This window comes from Arachis hypogaea, chromosome 4, assembly GCF_003086295.3.
Source record: "Arachis hypogaea cultivar Tifrunner chromosome 4, arahy.Tifrunner.gnm2.J5K5, whole genome shotgun sequence".
Taxonomy (NCBI): Eukaryota; Viridiplantae; Streptophyta; class Magnoliopsida; order Fabales; family Fabaceae; genus Arachis; species Arachis hypogaea.
In genome coordinates this window covers 123,126,477-123,139,167 of record NC_092039.1, presented here as the reverse complement: position 1 = coordinate 123,139,167, position 12,691 = coordinate 123,126,477, and the positions used below count along the sequence as shown (strand labels likewise).

Here is a 12,691-nt window from a genome sequence, read left to right as displayed (position 1 = left end):
TGAAATTTGGGACCCCATTTTATGGTGGAGTCAAAATCAAATTCCCAAGATTAAATATATAAAAATGGAGGAAGAGAATTACCATTACTAATGAATCCTATATAGTATAGTGTGATATAGTAGTAATAAGTAACAGTTGTATAGGGTCATAATAATAATTCCAATACAACAAAGGGGGTATATTTATTACTCACATCTAACCTCAAAGTAGGGTCAACAACTTAACCATGGATTAGAACCAGGGTTAAATACCCAAAGCTGGTTAAGAACAACCCACAACCACATAACCCAAGATTTTTTTATTATCAACAGTCCCTCACCCCTTGCCCCTTTCTCTCTCTCTCCCTCTCTCACAGAAACAACCACCACTAAAAATAAACCTTCCTCCACCTCCACCACCGCCGCCACCGCCACCGCCGCCACCACCAAAAATAAAAAACTAACCTTTTTCTTTTCAGCTGCCTCTCTTTGTTCACTTGCTCTTGTTGATAGCCCAAAAAATGATGTATAATTCCCAAACACATATAAAACAGTAGCATAGTGAGAAAGGGTTCAAACTTGAAATTGAATTGAATTTTGATGGAGTGTGATGATATCTCTAACCTAAATAGCTAGCTAGCTAGAAGCAGCAGAAGCAGCAGCAAACCCATCCATCATCACAAGAAATTAAAAAAGCTTAGCTTTTAAAACTTTGTTTGTTATTTTAATATTATCTTGTTTTAATTTTCGTTGTTGTTGTTAGGACCCTAGATGTTAGAGCCATGGACATAGCAGCACAAACAACAATCAACAACAACAACAACATCAACAATAGTAGCACTACTCCAACAAAATCATCACCACCAACTGAAGAACATGAAACTGAAACACCAACTAGGATTATTCAAAACACTACTACTACTACAACCATACCCAACACACCAACACCATCAAAGGCTTTAACTTTCTCAAATGGGGTTCTAAAACGCCACCACCCTCACCATATCTCCGCCGCCAACCACCACCACCAACTCGTTGTATACAAGGAATGCTTGAAGAACCACGCCGCCGCTCTCGGCGGCCACGCGCTCGACGGCTGTGGGGAATTCATGCCCGCACCCACCGCCACCGCCGGCGACCCTACATCCATCAAGTGCGCCGCCTGCGGCTGCCACAGGAACTTCCACCGCCGTGAGCCAGAGGACCCGCTTATCTCCTCTGCCTTCGAGTTTCATTCACAAAACCGCCACCATCCTCCTCCACCGCCACCTCCACCGCCTCACCGAAGCCCTAACTCGGCGTCTCCGCCGCCGATCTCCTCCGCTTACTATCACCACCCGTCCGCAGCACCTCACATGCTACTTGCCCTCTCCGGCGCTGGCATCGCGGCGCCGCCGGAGAGCACCGCGGCACCAATTTCCGCCGCCGCAGCTTTAGCGTCTCCGAGGAAGAGGTTCAGGACGAAGTTCAGCCAGGAGCAGAAGGAGAAGATGCACAAGTTCGCAGAGCGTGTTGGGTGGAAGATGCAGAAGAGAGACGATGATTTGGTTCATGAGTTCTGCAGCGAGGTTGGCGTTGATCGTGGTGTTCTCAAAGTTTGGATGCATAACAACAAGAACAATCTCGCGAAGAAAGAGAGTAATGGCGCTGCTGTTACCACCATTAACGGTGGTGTTGGTGTTCTTGGTAGTGGTGGTGGTAGCAGAAGCATTATTATGGAGGAAGATCCTAATAATAACAACAATGGTAATGGTGTTGGTGTTGGTGTTAATGGCGGTGCTAATGGTTCTTCTTCTTCTTCTTAATCCTACTCTTTCTTCATTTCATGGCAGCAGAAAGATGATCATAGGAAGAGAGCGAGAGAATTAAATAATATATAATATGTTCTTAGAGGTAGATTAAGGATATATTAATGGCACGGTACCTTAATTAATTGCTAGTTCTATTTTTGCCCCTTCTCTTATCTTTTGTTATTAATTGTTTAGTTATATATTAATGATGAATGATGCTATATGTTAATTTAATTGATGCATGTAGATAGTATGTGTTTATTAATTTGAAGGAATTAGGAGAATGGAGAAAATGAAAGTGTTTGCTGGGAATTCTGCTTAGTAATAATGATTTTTGTGTTGATGTCCGAGAGAAAGAGGCAGAAAGTGTTGCTGTTTTGAAGGCTTTATTATGTGTTACTCTTGTTATTTCATATGGGTCTACACTATTCCCTCCTTATGGTCCCATTCCATCAATTTAATTTAAATTCATATTCTACACTATGCTTGATTTCTGAGTTTGATGAGTTCAATATGCAGCATGCATTATTATTATTATGGTGCTGTAGCAATGGTACGTATGATCTTGGCTAATCCCAATTATTTTAAGATAATAATCCATCTCCACGTGAAAGTGTAATCTAATTATCCAATTTGATTGTGTTGTTTGGGAATTGGGAAATGGTTTTAGCCACTTTCCTTTTAAGGAAGTGGTTCTCTTTCTTGGTAAATAAAAAAAAAGATAAAGATGTATTTGCCAAAATATTGAAATAATAAAGATGATGACGAGAGAGAAAGAGAGAGTACTGTCTTGTCTTCCGCACTTATTGAACGTTATGGGTGTGTTTTGTTTTCCATCATTATATTCACATAATTTATTTCTTTTCTTTTATTTTTTTATTTCTTTTCTAGGGTCCACAACCTATGCCTGCCTCTGTCTTCTTTTCCATCATTCCATAATCAGTTTAATTAAAATTGCCCATCATATATACAAATATTTACTTATATTCGGTTCTTCTTTTATAACTTATTTTGAAAAATTTTGAAAAATTAATTTGAAAGCCAGCCAAATGAATTCATTGTTTGTACCTCCTTCCTATGGATTTCAAAATGCCAAAATTGAAGTAACTCTAATTTGGATGGAGTAGTGGAAATAATATAAAGTTTGATAATATCAATTATTATTTTTATTAATTCTGTATAGATTGAATTATTTTAACAATTATGATACTTATATACAAAAAAAGTCATTATTTAGTTTTTTTTTTTTTTTACTAAAGATAGGAAGACTCAAACCTGCAACTTTTTAGATAAGTAGAGAAAGATTATGTCATTTGAGTTATAGTTTATTGGCATAATCATTATTTAGTTATTATATACAAAATGTATATTTTGTATCTCATAATTTAAATAAGCTTGATTATCTATCTGTTAGACAATTTTTATTATTCTGGCCAATGGTTGATTATTTAATTAAAAATTATGCAAATTAACATGTATAAATATAAGATTTACTTATATAAAGATATTTAAAATATTTTTTTAAAGATATTTTTTATAATTAAAATTTAATACATATAATTAATTAAATTATGTTATTTTTGACAAAATTAGATCAGATAAATTGATTTGACAAAAATTAATGAACCAAATCTTGAATCTGTCTAAATATTTTTTTATAAAAAATAACTACAATGTCCTTATTATAAAAAATGATTATAATACTCTTATTATAGAAAATAACTAAAATACTCCTAATCATTTTTTACAATAGAGATATTATAGTTATTTTTTATAAAAAATATTAACTTAGATTAGTTTAAGATTTGGTTCAACAATTTTTTGACTAAATCGAATTGTTCAATTTAATTATGATAGAAATAACATGGTTTAATCGATTACATTTATTAAATTTTAATTGTTAAAAAATATCTTTAAAAAAATACGATTTATGTGTCTTTATTTAAGTAATTTTCATAGATATATACAAATATATGAGGATTGATTTGATAATTTATTTTTAGCGTATGTGAAAATTTTTTGTTATTTTAATAAATGGTATACACCAAACTTAATTTAATATATTTAAGGCAATTTATGAGTAAAATTTGAAGAAAATTGAGTCTTTAATAATAGAATGGGGTACTTATGATGGGGGGTGGGTCCCTAAATTCTGAGGGACTACCCTTATGGTTCTGGTAACCAGCAAGTGATGGGCTGGTGCTTGGTCCCTTAAAAACAGGGGTTATTGGTGCATTATGTGATGGATTTTTGTCAATTATTCCCACTAAACACAACAGTAACACACTGTGTGGGGAGAAAATAAAACTTGATCTTTGAATTCAAATGCTTTGCACTTAATAATAATTGTTTATGAAAGTGATTTGGGAGTGCAACTCAGCCTTACTATTATTGACGGCAAAAACTGTTGAAAATAACTTTGCCTATTTTATATTCTAATAATTAAGGAGTTAATTTGTCATGAACTTTACTAGCTTTTAATTTGCAAGTTGGGTTTTCGTTATCATGAAATTAGGGATAATACTTCTACATATATAGATGCATGGTATTCTCTCTGGAATTTGCTAACTATCTTCTTGATCTGAGTTTGAATAGTGCCTTATGCTTTTCAATTATGGTGTGCTATTGCACTAGTAATAATCAATTAGGTGGTTTTGCTGGTCTTTTGGAAATAAAATAAATAAAAAGGAATTTTTTTATGATCTTTTGTAATTGCAAAATTGGTTATAATTAATTAGTTGAACTTTTGCACAATTCTTCATGCTATATATATTATAGGAAATATTTCTAGTATTTTATGGTGTATGATAATTTGTTGATTTTAGTGATTGTTTTTAATTTTATATATATATATTATGATAATTTTATAATTGACATTAACGATTAAAATATTAGATTATCATACACAATCAAACACCTTAAATACTTGATCCAATTAGTTTGTATTACACTATTACTAGATCTGTTATATATTAGTCGAGAATTAACGACTAATTTCTAATTTTGTTGAAATTCATTTTTAAATGGGTAAAAAATTTATGTTAGATGTATAAGTATTTACGTAATTGTATTCAAGATAATAATGACAAATTAGATAAAAAAAAATTTGTTGCACATAAACTACTCTTGAATATTGAACTCAAAACAAAACATTTAAACAATTCAAATAACTATCATTTATATTGTACAGACTTCATGCTCAAAATATTTGTCATCTTCTTCCTAAATTTATATAATTAATTAGATGCTTGCGTACGAAGCTAACTTTACATAATCATGCAAAAAAAACTGAGTAGCTAATCTCATAATAATAAGTACAGTATTGGAAAATCACTCGCAACAGATAAATAATTATTCTTTTCATATATATGTAGAAAAATAAATTAAAGTATGATGACGATTATATATAATTAAATTAATGATAATAACATGACTCAATATTCAACATTAATAAATTAATAATGTGACTAAATGGTCAAATAGATAATCATAAAACTATGGAAGAATAATCAATCTTATTAGCTTAATTTCTAATAATTTTCCTTTGATTAAAACCAGAAGCAGCCAATAATATGTTTGACGGTGCAACAATTCTTCTTATTACTCCTCCTGTCTTTATCAACCGTTTATTAAGAATTCATAGAAACGTGGGCAAATAATATTTTAAATTTTAATTTAATCTATGTGGGTCAATAAAAACAATTAACATTCCTGTTGAACAAAATTCTAAAACATTCCCTTTGAACTAAAATTTTAAGAAGCTGTCAATTCAAAAAGCACATTTTATTATTTTGTACACATATATAAATAGCTGATGAAAAGTTTAATTTAATTTGTCCATAATAATGTCTCAAAACCGCGTATTGAGACATCATTATCATAAGATTACTCTGTCCTTTTTAGCTTTTGGTTGGTGATTAAGAAGATAACGGATATGTGGTGAGGTGCACTTATCTTTAATGATAATCATAATACAATGTTACGTTGCTTAATATGGGAGCTAACTTAATTTTTATAGGGTCAATAATAAAGTAAACCAAATAGGGTTAACACATAGGCTACTTTTCTGTCCCTACCTAAAAAAATTACTCTCTGCCAAGTTGATGTGACATTCTAATAATAATTCCTAAATTACATGATTAGATGGATGAACTTTTTTCTTCTAATTAACTTAAGCCACAACATATCATATCATATCATTTCTATTATAAATCTAATTTTAATGTTTCTCAATAAACTACTCAAACCTTTTGGTTTTGGTGTAGCAAGATTTTAATTATTAATTAACTGCACGTGTCGGCAAATTGTTTGGATATTATGGAGCGAGGAGTGTAATATGGGAATATTACACTAATTTAGTATAATGTGCTGATATGAAAATTATTATTGTCACAAAAAAAATCGTGACTAACGATTTTAAAAAAAAGACAAAAAATAAAATAAAATGTGATTAATAATTTTAAGTAAGCCAAATATTTTTTAGAATTTCTGATATTATAGAATCAGTAGTCCTAAATTTAAGTATTAATCTCAATCATTGATCAATAATTTAACGATTATTTTATTTTTCTTTCACGTTCTCTTTTTATTGAAATCGTTATTAATGATTTTTTTAAATTGATTTTACTAATTTTAATAATTTTAACTATCTTAACGATTTATTGAAATCGTTATTAATTGATTTTAATGATTTTTTTTTTCAAATTGATTTTACCGATTTTTTTTCAAAATTTTTATACAGACGCAGAATAGAAATGTGAATGGAAGGTTGTAACTAACTGAAGATTCAGTCTGGCACTCTTAACAGACTTCTCTAACCAACTTTAACTGAAAGCTAGCTGAAATTCAGTTATTACTCTATCGTGCTCCTTGCTTTCAAGTTCCTTTGATTATTCCACCTGGTTTGATTGTTTGTTGCTGTAACTTCTGCATACCTCCCACTTTCTAACTCTTCTATCTTCTGTCTTCCTCCTTCACTACTCGGCCCAGTCTCTTCTACATTCAGCATTGACCGAAATTGCAGAAAGACAGCACTAGGTAATGCTTTTGTGAGTACATCTACTATTTGCATTGAACTAGGAATGTGACTAACAGCTACTACTTTCTTTGTTACATAATCTCGGACAAAGTGGAGGTCAGTCTCAAAATGCTTTGATTTTGAGTACAGAATGAGATTTGCAGCTAGGAAGACTGCACTGAGATTGTCAGAATACATCAGAAGAGGAGCTGGAAAATCCAATTTTAGTTCAACCATCAAATTTTTGAGCTATATTAATTCAGCTACCAAGTATGCTAAGGCTCTATATTCAGCCTCAGTACTGAATCTTGCCACAACTGTCTGCTTCTTTGCACTCCAAGATATGAGATTTTTGCCTAAGAAAACACAAAAAATTTCTATAGAGTTTCTATCATCTAGATCACCACCCCAGTCTGAGTCACTGTATGCAGTGATTTGCATGGACTTGCTCCTATGCAGATGCAACCCATAGTTACAAGTCCCACTAATATACCTCAAAATTCATTTCACCAGCTTCCAATGTTCAAGCAGAGAGTTATGCAAGATTTGTGAAACTTTACTTACAGCATAGGCTAGTTCAGGTCTTGTAATAGTCAGATATTGTAGACTTTCAACTATTGACCGGTATAGTTTGAGATCTTCAAAGTTTGCTCCTCCAAATTTAGAGATCCTGACTGATGAGGGAAAGGGATTTTGGTAAGACTTGCATCCATGATCCATCCATTCCAGCCTTAAAAACTAGGTCTTTTGCATACTTTTCTTGAGTAAGTAGTAGCCCACCATTGCTCGTTTTAGAGACTTGTATTCCTAAAAATAATGCAGGTCACCCAAATCTTTGAGTACAAACTTGCTGTTTAATTGCTGAATTACCTGTTGATCTCAGTTTTTGAATGTCCAGTGATGATGATGTCATCGACATACACCAAAACAAAAAGACTAGTTCCTTTAGTGAATCTTGAGAAAACTGAAACATCTGATTTGGTAGCATTGAATCCTAAGTGGTTAAGTGTTGTGCAAAGCTTGTGGTACCAAGCCCTGGGTGCTTGTTTGAGGCCGTATAGTGCTTTTGTAAGCTTACAAACTAGGATACTATCTCCAACTGCATACTCTTGAGTCTGTCTCATGTAAACATCTTCACTTAAGTCACCATAGAAAAAGGTATTATTGACATCAAGCTGCCTAATGCTCCACTCATTTGCCAATGCCACTGTTAGGATTACTCCTATTGAAATTGGCTTCACTACTTTACTAAAAGTTTCATTAAAATCAAAACCAGGTTTTTGGGAGAACTCCTGTGCAACTAATCTGGCCTTATATTTCTGCAACGAGCCATCAGCATTGCACTTGGCTATAAATACTCACTTGCTTCCAATAGCCTCTCTCCCTTGTGGCAGTGGTACCAGCTTTCATGTTGAATTTTTCATCAGTGCTTCATATTCACTGTCCATGACTCTTTTCCATTTAGGGTGAGCTAATGCCTCTTTGACACTTCTAGGTTCAACTGTGACTTGTAGTGCTTTGGGCTTGAAAATTTTATGTTTACTTCTTGTGATCATGTGATGTATATTACTGGTGATTGGTTGAGCAGTATCATCTGTAGGTGGTGGTAAGACAACCTTCAAGTCAGACATAGAAATTGAAATTAGAACAGTGGATGGAGCTACAAGTTGTGACATAGGTTGATGTATTTGATTTTTAGGTTGTGATATGTGAAGTATAGGTGATGTTGGCTGGCTGGGTGAGTTTTATATAAATGAAGTGGGCTGCAGAATTGTGTTGTTAGGTGATATAATTGGATTTGTAATTGGGCTAGTATTTGATGTGGTTATGTGGGGAGGAGTTTGCTGTTGCAAATGTGTTGAGAGATAGAGTCCTTGGGACATGAATTTTGGTAAAAGATATATTCTTGGTAAGGCATGAGTTATGAATTCTAAGTTGTGCTTATCTGAGTTGCTGCTAAAGAAGTTTCCTTCTTTAAAGGAAAATTTGTTTTCATCAAAAACTACATCTCTTGTCACTATTATCTTGCCACTTTGTGTGAGGCATTTATAACCCTTGTGAACCGAATTGAATCCTATGAAAACTAATGGAGCAGAATAAAAGTCCAGTTTGTGTTTATTGTAAGGCCTTAGATGAGAAAAACAAAGACAGCCAAAGACTCTTAAAGTGTCATAATTTGGTTTCTTTCCAAAGAGCTTCTCTATAGGCGAGTAGTTGTCAAGAGTTGGTGTAGGGAGTTGGTTGATTAAGTTTGCTGCTGATGAGAAGGCTTTCTCCCAGTATGTTATGGACATGCTAGATCCAGCAAGCATTGCAAGTCCTTTCTCCACTACATGTCTGTTCTTTCTCTCAATATTGCCATTTTGTTGATGTACATAGGGCATGCCTGTGCATAATTTTTTGTGCCTGCAGTTCTTTAGATAGACTAGTGTATTCAACAACATTATCAATTTGTAGCATTTTTAGTTTAGTGTTTAATTGCAAATCAACCATACATTAGAAAGAAATAAACATTGATTTGAGCTGAGACCTTGCTTTAATGAGGTACAACCAAGAGAATTTGAAAAATGCATCAATAAACAGAACAAAATAGAAGTTTCCATTAATGTCAGGAGTGGGGGTTGGACCCCAAATGTCAGAATATACTAGTTCGAGAGGTGCTGTGTATACAAATTCAGAAAGAGGAAAAGGCAATTTGTGAGACTTGCCTACACAACAAGCTTTACATACTGATTTATTAGAATTAAAATTGACATTACAGGACTTGAGGATAGTGGACATTACACTATTAGAGGCATGCCCCAACCTATTGTGCCAGAGCAAGAAGCTGTCAATGCTGCACAATGTTGAGACACAAGCAGACTTGATTGATGGTTTGAAGTGAAGAAATTTGTACATTCCATTTTCGACTACTCCCTGAATAACTACTTCACTGGTTTCCTGGGATTTTACACAGCATTTATCAGAATAAAACTCAAAATAGACAGAATTGTCACAGCAAAATTGATATACACTCAACAGATTTTTGGTAATATCAGGCACATGCAGTAATTTTTGTAAAATGAATTCCCTATTGCTCAAATCAGATTTAAAAAGAGATTTTTCAATAAGATTGATTCGCAAACCTGAACCGTTCCCTACGATTACTTGGTCTGATCTTTCATAGGCTTGTTCTTCCATCAGATTTTTTATCTGAGGTCATATGGTGGGTTGCTCCAGAGTCCAAATACCAGTTTGAATCATGAATAGTTGCTGGAGTTGCAAGCAATGCATGAGGTGGTTGAGAAGAAGATTGGCTAGCTTGTGAATCTTGTGAGTTGTGCATTTCAGGCCTTAAGTACCTCAGGTCAGCTCCATAGTTGTTGTCCCTTTCATATTTATACCAACAGTTTTTGGCAGTGTGACCAATCTTATCACAGACTTGGCACACAGGTCTTTCGCCATTCTGCATGAATCTTGGATTTTCATTGTAGCCTCTTTGAGTGAATCTTGAATTATCATTGTACTGTGAAGTAGATCTTGAACTATTCTGAAAATTGCCACTATTCTAGAAATTATTAGTTTGGAAATTGCTGTTTTGAAATTGTCCTCCTGGCTCAAACCTGTTGTTGCCATTGTATGAAGGTCTTCCTCCTCTGCCTGCTCTTCCTCCTCTGAATCCTCATCTGAATCCACTTCTTGTGTGAGCAAGATTAGCCTGGACTAACGCTTCTGGTCTTCTGAACCTTTCAAGCATGCTTTCCTGTGTTAGTAGAAGTGCTTTGAGTTCACCAACTGTGATGCTAACGGGTCTTGCAACTACTGATGTGATTACAGATCCATACTCTTCTGTTAAGCCATTTAGAATTGCATTCACATGGTCGCTTTCTCTCATCGGTTCTCCAACAGACGCCAATGCATCTATCGTACTTTTCAATGCAAGTACATATTCATTGACAGAACTTTCAATCTTGATGGTGCTCAATTTGTGCTTTAAGTATATAATTTTTGCTCTGACTTGAGAAGTAAAGTGATCATCAAGACGTCTCCATACCTCGCACGCATATACACACCCTACCATTCTGGTGGTGAAGGGCTTTGTCATTGAGGCTAGAAGCCATGACTTTCACAGAGCATCCTGTCTCTTTCACGCTTAGAATTCTGGATTCACTTCACCATTTTCTTTGAATCTTATTGGTATTCCTTCTCCCGTTATGTGATTCAACAAGTTATATCCTTCAATTATGGACTCAACTTGATCTTTTTACTGTAGAAAATTATCCTCGTCGAGCTTTATCGAGATCGAAGAGGATGTGAAGCTTGGTTGCAGCGCAGCTTGTTCTTCAACCATGATTATAGGTTCAAGTTCTGATACCATGAAAGGTACCAGGCCTGTAATAGAGAAGAAGAAAGAAAGAAGAGTAGAGAGAGAGTTTTGTGATTGAATCTGATCTAAATCTTATTTCTCAAAATTGATCACAATATTACAGTGCTATGCTATATATATAGACGCAAAACAAAAATGTGAATGAAAGATTGTACTAATTGAAGAACCAGTCTGACATTCTTAACAGACTTCTCTAACAGATTTTTTTAATCATCTCTAACTGAAAGCTAGTTGAAATTCAATTATTACTCTATCATGCTCCCTGCTTTCAAGTTTTAGTTAAGTTATCTGCAAGCACAATTGCTTTTCAATTTGAAACATATCTCACTTTTTTAATTTCCTTCAAATAAAAAAAAAATCAAATCAGATTCGCTAGTTACTGTGGAGTAGTAATCGGAAACAATTAAAATTAATTTTAAAAACACTGAGGATGATGTATGTATAGATGTGACATTGTTGATCAATTAAGCGGTGCTAATGAGTGATGATCCAAGAAGCCCAGAATCAACACATGCTGAATCTGTATTCTGTAATATATATCCTTCGTTTAAGTTTTTGTTTTTAAAAATTAAAAAATTCAAATAAGCTTTTTCAATTTGCTTTCTGCTAAACGATTTCCATATCTTAAGGGCAACAAAAAAAAAAAGTCAATGTACTTGAAAATTCAACATTCTTGTCCTGTATTAATTTTTTTTGTCCCGGTTTTTATACGAGATTATTAGTGATTTGTTATTTCTGAAGGCTACTTACTCCTAGCTACATAAACAAGAAAATTTTACAATTCTCTAAATTTTATTTCTCTTTCTATGTTAAAAAATTTGAGAGAAGTTGAATATTGCAAGTATGTTTATTTTGATCTTTTAAGAGTCCGAGTATATAAACTCGACAGTCTTGATGAGGCTTGAATATTTTATAATTTGTAGTGTTATAAATTCTATAGTTTAAGATGAAATATAATGGACTTATTCTTGGTTTTTATTTTTGATATTTTCAATTCTTTTGGATTTTGTGAAGGAACATTAAAAAATAATATAAATAAAGAAAAAGATGTAACTATAATGGACTTATTTTAAATTTTTTTCACAAAATTTTAAAAATAAAACAAAATCAATCAGATCCTAATAATAAATGTTAAATTTTTATATGCATATTCTAATTCAACCCTTAATTAAATTGATTGTACCTAAATTAATAGAAACTCTAAATTTTTCAGACATAAAATTCTAATATTATATTATAATATTATTTATTTCAAAAATTTAAATTGATAGGAAGAAGTAATATAAATAGTTATATATCTACATACAAAATTAAGATACAGAATCATAGAGATGAAATTTAGAAGAAAAAAAAAGAGATGATTAGTGAGAAGAGAATGAGTTGATAAAATCATAAAATAAAAAAAAGAAAAAAAATCATATTGACATTTTATATATAGACTAATCTATTACACTAGTTTTTATTTTTATTTATTCTATTTATACTTAAAATTTAATTTTATTCTTATAATTAGACCCAATCCAATTATATTCACTAGAT

General features: G+C 32.9%; 1 protein-coding gene and 1 long non-coding RNA gene across 2 annotated transcripts; one reads left to right on the top strand and one right to left on the bottom strand.

Annotated features, from left to right (window-relative positions):
• Window positions 1–214: 214 nt before the first annotated feature.
• LOC112797781 (zinc-finger homeodomain protein 8-like) lies at window positions 215–1,933 on the top strand. The gene has a single exon (XM_025840870.3). The coding sequence runs from the start codon at window positions 762–764 to the stop codon at window positions 1,782–1,784; it is 1,023 nt and encodes a 340-aa protein (XP_025696655.1). The 5' UTR covers window positions 215–761; the 3' UTR covers window positions 1,785–1,933.
• Window positions 1,934–9,368: 7,435 nt separating this feature from the next.
• On the bottom strand, window positions 9,369–10,609 carry LOC112794471 (uncharacterized). The gene is made up of 2 exons (XR_003198881.2): window positions 9,912–10,609; window positions 9,369–9,726 (listed from the first exon to the last, which is right to left on the bottom strand). It is a non-coding gene; the product is annotated as an uncharacterized lncRNA (long non-coding RNA).
• Window positions 10,610–12,691: the final 2,082 nt, after the last annotated feature.